The 14,215-nt window shown below is 39.1% G+C and overlaps 1 protein-coding gene across 2 annotated transcripts; it reads left to right on the top strand.

Annotated features, from left to right (window-relative positions):
* Positions 1-5,126: 5,126 nt before the first annotated feature.
* Positions 5,127-13,359, top strand: gzf1 (GDNF-inducible zinc finger protein 1). 2 transcript variants are annotated; one of them, XM_079832062.1, is made up of 6 exons: positions 5,127-5,193; positions 5,723-6,984; positions 8,345-8,439; positions 8,513-8,680; positions 8,932-9,089; positions 12,249-13,359. In XM_079832062.1, the coding sequence occupies exons 2-6, from the start codon at positions 5,735-5,737 to the stop codon at positions 12,933-12,935; spliced, it is 2,358 nt and encodes a 785-aa protein (XP_079688188.1). In that variant the 5' UTR covers positions 5,127-5,193; positions 5,723-5,734; the 3' UTR covers positions 12,936-13,359. The 2 variants fall into 2 exon arrangements, with proteins under 2 accessions (XP_079688188.1, XP_079688187.1); XM_079832061.1 differs by having other exon boundaries at positions 5,138-5,193; positions 5,717-6,984.
* The last annotated feature ends 856 nt before the right edge of the window (positions 13,360-14,215 follow it).

The following is a 14,215-nucleotide window of genomic DNA, read 5'->3' as shown; positions in this document are numbered from 1 at the left end:
TATGTCAATAAAGAGCGCTTGGCAGACCACGCAAACCCCCTGGTGAATCCTGGAGGACTAACACACAGAAAATGTCTAAACTTGCATCTGATTAGCATGATAGAACATGGCCCGATAAGTATAAATAAAGAGTCCAGTTTTCTCTCAACAGATCATTAATGACAAAGACGGAGCACTTTATGAAACCTCGCGTTGTGCGTGAAACGGGACCGCCGCTGAGGCGAAAACATCTTGGTAGTGGAAGCTTTTAGAAATGCCTCTGTCACTTGTAATCAGTTTAAACTTGACATGTCCTAACTACTAAGGAGGGGTTCCACATAACTGCACTGTATTTCCATGTCTGTGTTTAGTTTTCAGTGTCTAGCGGCTGGGTTTTGTCCAGATCAAATTAACGCAGAGGATCAAATGTAACTGTGCAAAGCCCGGACATGCATACCAAGCCCGGGTCCAGTTTTCCATTCTCCGCTTTCAACAAATCTTTGCGCAACAGCGCCATCTGGTGGACATGAGCTAGTTGGTTTCTGCAGGTTTTATGAATGTAAATGTGAGTTTTTTGGCTTTTTGCATTAAAGGTGCACTATGTCAATTTTTTTCAGTAAAATATCCAAAAACCACTAGGCCAGTGTTGTAAATTTTGTTCAGTTGAGTACTTACAATATCCCAAATGTTTCTAACTATTTGTAAATCGTGAGAAATTGCTATTTTAGTCGCCTTTAATCGCCTGTCGATTGCGTCATATCTGCGTTAGCCTACCCTCAGTTTTTTGCAGAAACACTTTACTCTCACTGTAGTGTGAACAACTGTCATAGCAGCCGCCGAGTGAACGCACAGAGTAACGTCATAATTTCATTTTTAACACACTCAGATGTTTCTAATATGATAAACAGAGCTGCGTTACCTCATACTCATGACCGAAAAAGCAAAAGTGGCACTGGCGACTGTGTCATAATAAAAGTCCCGCTGCTCATGAGGCGTGTGTTGCCTTCGTTTTATTAACAATCGCTCCTGTGGCCTTGCTCAGCTCCACAACACTCGGTCCTGCTCTGCTTCATTCTACAGTAACGTTAATAATCACATCCATGAACATGATTTCTGCCCGAGTCCTATCCCGATTCTTTTCCACCGGCTGTAAGGTGAAGACCACTTGTCCCCAAGATTTTGTGCTCAAACTTGGTGTCATCAAACTACGCCTTTGTTTTGAACAGGTGACCTCTAGTGGATGGAAAAGTTACATAGTGCACCTTTAATATGTTAGCCTTACTGTCATCTGTAAGCTAGTGTGCTTTAAAGCAATGACAACATTCGCATTTAGAAGAAATAAGCCTTCAAAACTTACAGTCTGTCACTTCCGCCAATATGGATCAATGATTTTGATGACATCACTCTGCACTTCAGCTTCTCATCAGATTTTCTTTCCAATCAAATGCTCTCTAGAATCTAAAGCATCCCGCCCCCAAATTGACACTGAAGCTGCGGATAAAATCGATCACTTGTTCACACATTTACTATTGTCTACATGGTGAGTGGCACATAGTGCACTATTTGATTCAGACAGTGTAAATATGTTTTCCATTGGGGCGAATTAAGTTTTCACGTTAAGGCCTGTTTACAACGATTTTCACGCAATTTTCACGCGCGTTTAACGCCTCTTGGCTAAACAAAGGGCGCCAATGTTGTGAGTGTGCACAGCAACGTTTTTTGTTTTGACGCGGCGCGTTAAAAACAGGCTGACCAATGAGTTTGCCGCTTTTGTTCACGTGCCTGGAGCTGCTGAAGTTACAGTAAAATACGACATGGTGGCGCTCAAGCACAAAAAGGTCTTGCCGAGCACACATTGATACGATGGAGAAGAAGATGAGCTGCAAATGCTGCTCGGCAGTTAGCAAAAAGTGTGTGAATGGTTTTTGCAAGCACGTATATACTGTCTCTCTTCTTCTTCTGTGTGACAAGCGAGTGTCAGAAGCGTAAAGTGCCGCAGCACCAGCTTGTGTACCGGGAGCGCTATCTACTGAATTTGCACGTTCACTCGGCGCATCGCCAGGGAAAATCGCTTGGGTGTGAACACTCAATACGCACTGAAAAACGTTTAAAAAAACACTGGCAATAAGCGCACAACATTCGTCCCGGTGTGTCCTACAGGCCTTTCATGTGGCGTGAACCGCCGCAGTGCACACACACAATCTGCTCTGGTTAAGAGACAAGATAGCATAGTAGAAACTGTGGCTTTTCTGAGCTCAACGGCTCTGGCCGAGCTGTGATTTAACAAAATGCCATTGGCAATTTTAAAAAGGGGTGGAGCTGTTCGATATGTCCCGCCCTGTCTTCCTGTTTCAGTGGAAATTACGTCAACACACTAAATAATGGTGCGCGTTTAATTGGGCCTTTTTCAAGACCTTTTTAAGACCAAGTAAAGACAATTTAAGGAATAATAAGGGAACACAATACATCAATATGTTCTCGAAATGTAAAAGCCATTATATATAAAACCACTATATGGACATAACTTTTACTGGATCTTCTGATCACACTGCAATAAATATTGTGTTCTTCCTCTGTATTTTTTCCAGTGCAATTGACTAAAGATTCTTTAATCAAGATGCATTTTCAAAATGACATAGAATATAAAGTCTTGTTTTTTTGTGAAATTGATCAAAACAAAGCGATTTTTGCTTAAAATAAGAACAAATATCTGCCAACAGACTCAGAAAAAAATCTACTTAATTCAAAGGGTTGAATTCAAGTTTTGAAAGATTTTTGTTCTTGTTTTAAGCACAAACTCACTACACTGGGTAAACCCAGCCCGATCTGCCGGCGATTTGATTTCGCCCTGCAGCTCAGGCTGGAAACCTGTGCATATTTCTGTCCTGCTTCTGTTACAAATTTGCTGGGACCAATCACAAACCGGCTTGTCCACCTGCCGTGCTATTGGCGGGTTTAACACAATGAAGAATAAAGTGAGAAGCGATGGATCGATGGTCTGATTGGGTGAAGGACGACCTCTTGTGCAGTACAAAATACAGAGCAGGCTTAAAAGATTGAGCTTGGTCTGGTGATAGCCAGACAATAAACTCACTTCATTATTTTTACATTTGCATAAGTAAATGTATCAATTTTTTTTTTGATATTTGGAAATCAGGACAAAATACTAAGGGAGATTATTTTTTTTGCAATGCATGCAACATTTAATTCCATAACTTTCTGAATTTAGGAGAGAGCAGTCTGCTCTGTTTTAAGAGATTTTGAAGGCCTTCATTTGTGTAAGGGTGAGTTAAGACCTTTTAAAGACCTGCGGAAACCCTGTAGTATGAATAAAAAAACTCTACCTCTTAAAATAAAGCTTCTTTACTGGCATTGATGGCTCATGAAGAACATGAACATCCATGGACCATCTCCATTGCATAAAGGTTCTTTATACTAAAGGTTATCTCTGGCTTTTCTATGTATTCAAGTTCATTGCATTGTGAGAGCAGGATACATTATTCACATATTGTGCATTTTACACACGGCACACTGCATAAATATTATTCCTATTCCTAATGTTTTTTAAATTAAATAGCTACAGGCTTTAAATAAAATCAGAAAATGTGTTTAAAAAGTGGCTATATGTGTGATGCAATTTTGTGTGATTCAATTCTGAGCTCATTTATTTACCACAGAGACTTACAGCCAGTAGCTCTCTTATAAAACCTAAAACTAAACTTGTTAAGCTTCATCTATATTTTTTCGCTGCCCATCTGTGAACATGAGACTTAAAGCTAGATTGTATTTGAAGGCTGAACAAATCCCTATAGACCTACACTTATACGCTCTGAGAAACATAGGGGAAAAGAACTGCTGACTGACCTTTATTTCCACACCCAAATGCATGCAGATCGTAGCAGATAGCAAACCTCCTTGTTTGCATTCACAGGCAAAAATAGTAATAGGGTGGTCACAGTAACAGTTTACCCATGAACTCAGTTGCCCTTTAGTATTTTAAGAGCAATATCTTGTTTAGCAAAGGTCACAAGCCCCAGCACAGAGTGGGTGGGTGGTTGTGTTTACAGCATGAGCAATATTTTCCCACCCCATGACATGTCTTTAAAACTCTCTCTGACCAAAAAAAACAAAACAAAACTGTAGGGCAAGTTATGTCGAAAAATCCAGTCTGAAAATATAAAACATTACCTGCTTGGAGGAGTTATACAGCTTTCATATTCAGAAAAAACAAGCATACACCGATCAGGCATAACATTGACTGGTTAAGTGAATAACACTGGTTATCTCTCAATCACTGCAACTGTGGGTGAGATATTTTAGGTAATATTATCGTAAGGATTTGAGCGAGTTTGACAAGGGACAAATTGCGATGGCTAGATGACTCGGTCAGAGCATCTCCAAAACTGCAGCTCTTGTGGGGTGTTCCCGGTCTGCAGTGGTCAGGATCTATCAAAAGTGCTCCAAGTAAGGAACAGTGGTGAACCGGTGACAGGGTCTGGTTCTGATAGAAAGGTGTCAGAATACACAGTGCATCGCAGTTTGTTGCGTATGGGGGCTGCATAGCCGCAGACCAGTCAGGGTGCCCATGTTGACCCCTGTCCACCACCGAAAGTGCCAAGTCTGCCAACAGTGGACACGTGAGCATCATAACTGGAACACAGAGCAATGGGAGAAGGTGGCCTGGTCTGATGAATCACGTTTTCTTTTACATCATGTGGATGGCCGGGTGAGTGTGCGTCACTTAACTGGGGAACACATGGCACCAGGATGCACTATGGGAAGAAGGCAAGCGAGCGGAGGCATATATATATATATATATATAGGTCTTCAGTAATAAAAAAATAAAAAAATTCAAAGTCAGACAAATCATCTATCCATACAAAACAAATTGAAGTTATAAGTTAATAAAAAAATGTGATCCTTTAAAAAATAAAATCTCATGTATTTGTTGAGTTTTACATTTTTTTTTTTTTACTTAAATAAAGTATATTATTATTCTTATTATTATATGGAGGGATTTAACAGACAGAATGTAATTTTAAAATACACCACAAAACAAATCCTATCACGAATCAAGAGAATCTATAAAAGAAAAACTCAATTTCCCATGATGCCTTCTGCTCTAGTGTGCGCTGGGTGCGCGTTCTACCGGAAATACTCTTGTTGTGCCTGTGGATTTGATTTGTACAGGGCTGCCGTTTTACTGGCCTTACGGTAAGAAATCTCCAGACTGTAAACCCTCCTTTCACGGCATGTCACAGATGGACATTAAACATCCGATCTATTCACCTGTATTTCTCTCTTTAGTTACATTAGCACAGTTTCTAATATCTGAAGACAAAGCTAATGATGCTAACTGCTTTAGCGTCCCCTTTTATTTTCTCTTGACGGTTTTTGCTCCAAAGCTGATACATGAACACGTATAAATAATTATGTAAATAAAAGACATTTAAATGAGACTGAGAGATATTTGTTTATATATTGTGTTACCATGAAATACAAAGCTAAAGTTTAGCATGTACGATAACTGGCTTAACATTAATGTAGCTAAAAAGGTACAGAAATACAGTGGTTATATTCCTTTTATCAATTTAAAAAAAACAACTCAAAAGTAATTTATAAGGTGTTTAAAAGTCTGCGTTGTTTATCATAATATTAACTGACTGTTTGGGAAAAAAAACATATATATATGATAAATGTGTCTTTTAAATGACTTGCCTTCTTTATGTCGTGGCAGCTGCAGAAACCAGTGAAAATGAATGATGGATTTGTTCAACTGCAATCCAGCTGTCACCATAAAAATCTGCTCAATGCCATGTGGAAGCTGAGGACCATGGGAAACCTGTGTGACATCACGGTGCAGGTGGATTTTCAAGGAGAGCTGGAGGAGTTTGAAGCCCATCAGGTGGTGCTCGCCGCATCCAGTGGTTACTTCAAATCCCATCTCTTATCTAATGACCTAGTGAAAAAGATTTTCCTGTGTGACATTTCACCAAATGCATTTGCAAAATTCTTGGAGTATGTGTATTCTGGGAAAATGGAGGTGGAGAAAAGTTACATCAGTACCGTATTACAAATGGCTAATCTCCTGAAGTGCCAAGATTTAGTGGATGCTTGCGAGGCCGAAATTCCCAGCGCCATTTCACCCGAATCTCTGCAGAAAGATGATGTTAATTCAAGTACTCAAATCAAGAGAAAACAAGAATGTGTGAAAAGAGCAGTAAAGAGGAAAAAGACAGTAAAAGTGCCTGAAAATGTGAAGGAGACGGAACCGGATGTGCACGGCAGGAGAAGCAGTAGGTTAGCCGGTCGCAGAGTCTCTGTGGACTTCCCTCTGAAAAAGTCAAAGATACAAACAGAAACGTTTGACGAATCCGACACAGCAGTAGAAGAAGAACAGACGCCACATGATCCAGAGGCAGAACCATCTCAGGACGCATTGGGGGAAAAAGAACCTTGCGATGACAGTGGGCCCGAGTCACCTCGTGATGTGCCTGAGGAAGACCCTCAAGAATCAGACTACCTGCCTAATGAGGAAATGGACGAGGCCGATGAAGCCGAGAAGGAAGCCAAGAGAGGAACTGCAAAGTACAGGTGTGAAAAATGCAGCCGCTCCTTCTACTACGAGAAGAGCTACCTGAAGCACTTGAAGGTCAGCCACGGGGTCCAAATGGACACCACGTTCCGCTGTGACATCTGCGAGCAGACGTTCGCCAACCGCTGCAACCTGAAAATCCACCAGCGGCACGTGCACAACGATGAGAGGCTCTTCCCCTGCGAGGTCTGCAACAAGACCTTCAAGCGCAAGAAGGACGTGACCCGCCACAGACGGCAGGTGCACGAGGGCGGCACGGACAGGCACTACTGCCACATCTGCGGCAAATCTCTGAGCTCCAAAACGGCCCTTACTCTGCATGAGAGGACACACTCGGGGGACAAACCCTTCAAATGCGATGAGTGTGGATCCCGATTCTCCCAGAGTTCAGCCCTCAAGACACATCAAAGGTAGTGGGCAACATCTGGAATACACTAGTTTAGCCGTTACAAGTCATTTGAACAAACCCCAAACCCTAAATATTAGGGTGTTAAATTCATGAATGCTACCTCAAATTGGCTTTTGTCAGTAAGCAACTACACAATGAATGTGTATTAGCATCCTGCTCCAAAAACCTTAGCAACTGTATTGCAAAACCCTGGCAACAAGCCACTACATAGTACCAGCATGACAGTGAAATTTGCACAGGCATTCACATTTTTTTTGGGGGGGGAAAGTAAAAATCTAGTTTCTTTTTTATGTTATGGTCCATAATATAATTTAATACACTGCCCGGCAAATGTGAGTCTATGACTGGATGATTATCGCAGTTATTAGTATGTTTCTAGCATGTTATATGTTTGGCAACAGTTCTTCTAACCCTAATTGATGGAGTGTGTAGATTTTCATTTCTTAACCTCTTTAACTGTCACCGTCCCGCTATCATTCGAAATCTTACTCAAAGTTGAACTCAAAATTAATCCTGTCAAAACCATTTCGAAATTGGATGTTGCGTTACCATGGAAACAGTACTTTAAATTATTTTAACATTTATTTTAGCTCCTTTATAATCGAAACCTTTTCTAATCTTGACAAAACTCATATCGTCAGAAAGGTCCGAGTCTCAAAATTCCATATTTGGTGATAGTAGGGATATGAGCCTACCCTCAGTTTTTTGCAGAAACGCTTTACTCTCACTGCAGTGTGAACAAGTGTCATAGCAGCCGCAGAGCGAACGTCATAACATCATTTTTAACACACTCAGATGTGTCTAATATGATAAACAGAGCTGCGTTACCTCATACTCATGACCGGAAAACCGGAAGTGGCGCAGGCGACTGTGTCATAATAAAAGTCCCGCCGTTCTTCTTATTAACAATCGCTTTGTTAACAAACAGCAGCTTTGCTCAGCTCCACAACACTCGGTCCGGCTCTGCTGAAGTTACTACAGTAACATTAATAATCACATTCATGAACATGATTTCTGCCCTATCCCAATTCTTTTCCACCGGCTGTGAGGTGAAGACCACATATCCCAGGATTCTATGCTCAAATGTGGCATCATCAAACTACGCCTTTGTTTTGAACAGGCGACCTCTAGTGGACAGAAAAGTTACATAGTGCACCTTTAATATATGAAATATCTGGTGAAAAAAAGCCCATCAAAATACATTTTAGAATACTAATGCAGAAATTTGGTGCAGTCATAATTGTTTAATAAAGTACTAAATATCGCAAATACTGAAATAGTCCCATATATGCTATGCATTTCTAAAGAACATCTTGGTTTGCGCATTTACTATTTACGCATTCTTTCTCATGTTTTTCCAGGATCCACACCGGAGAGAAACCTTTCGCCTGTGACCTCTGTGATGCCAGATTTACCCAGAACCACATGCTGTCTTACCACAGAAGATGCCACACGGGTGAGTGAACCGATTCTTGTTACTGAAAGAGAAATAATATGATGGCAAAAGATAATGTCTTCCTCTTCTTTAGGTGAAAAGCCGTTCATGTGTGAGAACTGTGGGAAGAGCTTCGCATCTAAAGAATACCTGAAACATCACAACAGAATCCATTCAGGATCCAGACCCTACAAATGTGAAACCTGCGGAAGAGCGTTTGCTCAGAGGAACTCCCTCCACCAGCATATGAAAATACACACAGGTACACTCACAAGTAATTGAATATTGCTGTGCATTTCAAAAATGGTCTCTAATGGGACATATACATAATTCATGTATATGTCCCATTATATAATATATATAATTATAATTGCATTAAACTGCGAATATAGTTAATTAGCATAACCATAGGCTGGTGATGATCAAGCCATGCACAGCTGGTTTGTGTATATTTCACAATAGGTATAGTCATTAAAACCAGAACTATCTGTTTTGACGCTGCTTTCTTCACAGGTGAAAGGCCGTATCATTGTAAGGACTGTGATAAGCAGTTCACTCAACTCAACGCCCTGCAGAGACATCAGAGAATCCACACAGGAGAGAAGCCGTACATGTGCAGCATGTGTGGAAGAACATTCACGGACAAATCCACCGTACGCCGACACACTATGGTAAAGAACCTGCCACTTTACACAGCACGCTTTTATAAGTGGGTTTATAGCGCCTATAAAAAATATTCACACCCATGGGCTTTCAGGTTCATTGCATTACAACATTAAATCATGATGTATTTAACTAGAAATGGTGCAAAAAGTCCGGAAAGTGCTGTAAGTATTTTTATAGGTACCAGTATGCCAACTAAATCTGTTACTGATGTTTCCTAACTTTTGAAAGAAATTAATACTTTTATTTAGCAAGGATGCATTAAGTTGATCAAATGTGACAGAAAATACAATTATAATGTTACAAAATAATTCCATTTTAAATAAATTAAAAATAATATTAAGTAGCACAACTGATTTTAACATTGATAAAAATATTTTTTCTTGAGCATCAAATCATCATATTAGAATGATTTCTGAAGGATCATGTGGCACTGAAGACTGGAGTAATGATGCTGAAATTCAGCTTTGATCACAGGAATAAATTATATGTAAAATATATAAAAAATAGAATAATATTACTGTTTTTACTGCATTTTTGATGAAATAAATGCAGCCTTGGTGAGCAGAAGAGACTTCATTTCAAAAATCAAAATGTATCCAAATTTTGTCTATTTACTTTGTTAGCGCACATTACTAGTCTTGTGGTAAACAATTCATTTGTGCAAATGAATCCACAAAAAAATATCTTCGTAATCTTTAACCCGCATCCTTTCCTCAGGTCATTTTGACCCGAATCTCATTTTAAAAAAAATTAAAATTGAGAGTTCATCGGAGTGATCCACAAGACCCTTAGCCTGACGTCGTCATACTCAGATTCTAGTCAGAATATGAGTCTGATTCTGCTCCATTGGCCTGTGATTATGAGGTGTGTTTCAACTGAGCCAGGAAAGACCTCAATTGGATAGACCTACAGCTAGGGTTGGGAATCATGAGAAATTTTCCGGTTCCGGTTCTGGTTCCGGTTCCACCTAACGATTCCGGTTACGATTCCATTAAAATTATTAAACAAATAGTGGTAAAGGAAAAAGGCACAATACGCAACTCAAACAATCCATTTTGTGTTTATTACTTGCTCTATATATATATATATATATATATATAGGCCCTTGGTATAAGCCCTGTGGCACTCTGTGCTGTAGCAAATGTTTTGTCAAATTGCTAGTGCAGCCTCCTTTGCATGTTATTAACTGTTCACATGTGTTACATTTTGCTTCATTATCATTCATTCTTTGGAAATAAATCCATACTTGTGACTTTCTCTTCGCCATGCTGGTGGTCAACGAGAAAATATCTGACGCAAAACCGTAAATGTGTAGCGCGAGGGCTTTTAGTGCTGAACTGTGTGTGACAACGTAATTAATATTCATGATGAGGTGAGCCAGGGTTGCCAGGTTTTCACAACAAAACCCGCACAATTGCTTCTCAAAACTAGCCCAAAACAAGCCCAATCGCGTTTCAGGGGGGCTTCTCCGGTAAAATTCGCATTTCCGGGGCTAAATATCACATAATTGGGGTCGCTTCAACCCGCGGCAACAGTGTTTAAGTAGCCCAATTCCGCGGGAAAACCACGGACTTGGCAACACTGGCTGTCACTCGCTATTAAAGGATACGCTTCCAGCGCTTCGCACACACATTGCACCAGAACCGTTTTCGGAACCGAAACTTAGGAATTTTGCGCGGTTCTGGTATTTTTCAAAAATCAGTTTCGATTCTGCATAAGAACCGGTTCTCGGTTCCCAACCCTACCTACAGCCAATCAGAGCAATGCATAGTTGTCAACAGAACTCAACTGCACGCACGCTGTGACGCTGGAAGAAGTAGAAGAATAAGATTAGTGTAAACGATCTTTGCCTGTGTTGTAAAAAGAATTTAAGGATACACAGAGTACTTACCAACACGATCATCATTTTTGAGAGAAATAGTAAAGGTGAATGCATATACGAACAAGTTCTCTGTTTAGGATTAGAACAAATTCAACCCAAGCGCTCTTTGGTGATGTGGATGATTACGGTACTATTGGTCATCTGTCCATCATCGTATAAAGCCCGCCCTGACAATTTGATTGGTCCGAACAGCTCCTGATCGGGTATAGTTGCTCCACAACGGATCAAGTCCAGACCGAATTTCCCGAAATCAAATGTTGTGGGCGGGGCTAAATCCGGCTGGCATCCAGGCTACAAGACCCTAGGACTTTTGTCACACTTGAACCACGAATACACAAGAAATCAATTAGTTTTGTGGTTGAAATGTAAAAAAGTAACAAATCCTTCCCTCACGGGTCAATTTCACCCCCATAGGAATGAATGGAATGCTTCAGTACACATTGAAAAACCTAAAAATGCTAAAACTATCAAAAAAGTATTTTATAATGTATACATGTGTATCTGAAGGCATACTGAAATGACTTTAGGACCCAGCGGAACAGCTCATTTTGCTCCATATAGAGCTATAAGGCCATCTAGTGGCAAGGGTCATGAAATATCATGTTATATGATCTTTTTTCCAAAAGAGGTCAACAAAGACACCCAATTTTAAGATATTTTGAGTTGAATTAAAAGGGTTATGCATGAAATTGAGTTATTTTGAATTGAAGTTGAAAGAATGTGAAGCATGTGCTTAAATTAAACTCCAAAAAATTGCATTAATAAAATAGAATGAAATATCATCAGAATGAAATAAAATAAGCTTTCTGGACAAAGAATAAATTAAGTATAATTTCAGGGTGTGAGGGTTAATCAAAATCTGAAAATGTACTTCCCCTCTGGAATGCACTTCCTTCTCTGATGGCGTCAGTTTGACGAGCTTTTCTAGATCCAATCAATTCCCGGCAGGAAAAGACAAGCCGCACCTTCTATTGTTTCATTCAATATTTCGTTTCAATCTGAAAATACGTCACTGAAGAAAATTTGGTCGCAACTTCCAGTTCACAAACTATAAAACGCTAGTGTAATTCATGTCTAAATGTGTCCATGAACAGATTTGAACTTTTATTCCACTCTAGAACACAATCTGTTATCTGAACAAAATCTGTTTGCAGTTAACATTAATATTAATTAGATATCAATAATGCTGGTTAAGCATATGCATTTACGAGTTAAGTTAGTTCGGATTTAGTGGTATGCATTGAATTGAGACTTAATATAATCAAACTTTTTCCATATGCAGACTCATGACAAACAAACTCCATGGAAGAACTTCCTGGTTGTTTTGGAGGGAAATGTTGAAGACAGAGCCAAGAAACCGAAGGGCTCTTCTCAGAAAAAGGACAAGGCAGCGGCTGCTGTTCTCCAAGCACAGGCTCATCAGGGTGACACAGGGAAGCCCCAAGAATTGATAACTGTGTCCGGAGAGCCCGTGACCATTTCTGGAGACTGGGCCGGACCTGGAACCATCGCGCTGGTCAGCCACACCGCCTTGGGCGGCCTCACGGTCATCCAGACCGAAGTGCCTGTGGGCACACAACTGCAGCCGCTAGTCACCACGGACGGCACCAGCGTGATATCTCTGGATGCTTCTGCGGTTGGGATGCCTGTGACCGTTCCCTTTTCTATCCCCATTTCAGTCGCACATTCCATCAGCGTTTCGCCATCGATATCCGGTTCCGTGCCCATCACAGTCACCAGTCACGTTTCAGACGCCATATTGGCTCCAGCAATGGCTGCTGCAGTATCAGAAACCGATGAAACGGAGAACGTTCTGGCTTCGGCTGCAGTTGATGAGTGTGTAGCGGTCCAGTCTGTTGTGTTAGGGGAGACAGACTGTGCAGAAACCCAACAGGAAGTCAGCGAAAGCATACAGACTGCAGATGCTTCAAATAGCATAGAAATCTCAGTAGGAGAAGGTGCTGAGTAGATTATATCAACCTTAGTTGCAAAAACTCGTCAGAATCAAACATTGCTTTAAATAATGAGATATAAATACTTTTTGGCTTTATAAAAGATATCAAAATGTTGATTTTCTTCTTGATTTGGATCAGTGATTGGACATCTGTAATGTGTGTAACTAGTACAGTTCTTAAATCACAATGATATATTCTTTGGTTTGTTTGACAACATATGATTTCTCCTTCCATTTCTAAAGATCATCTTCGTCATTATATAGTTTTTTTTTCTTCTCAGTAATGATTTTCACTGATATTTATTATGCTCAACCTCAACACTACAAGTACACCTTTGAAATGATGCAACACTTCCCTTTAAGTTTCCTATTATGTGTATAATGATTTGCAACCATGACAACACTCCTTAAAATCATTAATAAAGTGTCTATTGAATTCAGCTTCCTTTTTGTCTTTTAGATCAGAGATGCCCAGTTGGCCCATGATTAAAAAAAGAAGGAAAAACATGCCATTGAAACGTATAATTAGTTTAAAAGGTTTTTAAAAAAAAATTGTGTTTTAATTTTGGGTTGATATTTTGAGAATATAAGTGAATTATACACATGTAAATATAATATATATATATATATATATATATATATATATATATATATATATATATATATATATATATATATATATATATATATATTTATATAATATAGTTGGATGTAATGTCCATTCTAATAAATAATTTGGGCACCTGTTTTAAACTGAAAATAAATAATATATTCTAAAGTGTGGGGTCAGTAATATTTATCTATTTTTCTTTTGGTTTTTAAAGAAATTTATATTTTTATTCAGCAAGGAAGCATTACATTGATAGTGAGAAAAAAAGTGACAGTAAAGACATTTAAAATGTTCTAAAATATTTGCATTTAAATTCAATTCAGTGATAACAATTGATAATAATAAAAATAAATGTTTCTTGAGCAGCAGCCAATCCTCATATTAGAATGATTTCTGAAGGATCATGTGACACTGAAGACAGGATTAATGATGCTGAAAATGTATTCATCAGAGGAATACATTTTAAAATAAAGAAATCGTTCTTTGAAATAATTTTTTTTTTTTTAAATATTGCTGTTTTTACAGTATTTTTGATCAAATCTCTAATAAATCTTACTGGCCCAAAACTTTTGAAGGGTAGAGTATACATAAATATATATATATATATATATATATATATATATATATATATATATATATATATATACATATACACACACACACATATACATACACTGTATCTATA

Source organism: Gobio gobio (genome assembly GCF_949357685.1).
Source record: "Gobio gobio genome assembly, chromosome: 12".
In the NCBI taxonomy this organism is placed as follows: domain Eukaryota; kingdom Metazoa; phylum Chordata; class Actinopteri; order Cypriniformes; family Gobionidae; genus Gobio; species Gobio gobio.
Note: the sequence above shows the minus strand (reverse complement) of the source record. Positions and strands in the feature narration are given on the sequence as shown.

Bases quoted from the DNA above. Each gene is read 5' to 3' on its own strand.
- gzf1 (XM_079832062.1), top strand. From the start codon at position 5,735: ATGAATGATGGATTTGTTCAACTGCAATCCAGCTGTCACCATAAAAAT. The intron at 8,440-8,512 runs GTGAGTGAACCG...CCTCTTCTTTAG, and splicing joins CCACAGAAGATGCCACACGG to GTGAAAAGCCGTTCATGTGT. The intron at 9,090-12,248 runs GTAAAGAACCTG...TTCCATATGCAG, and splicing joins CCGTACGCCGACACACTATG to ACTCATGACAAACAAACTCC.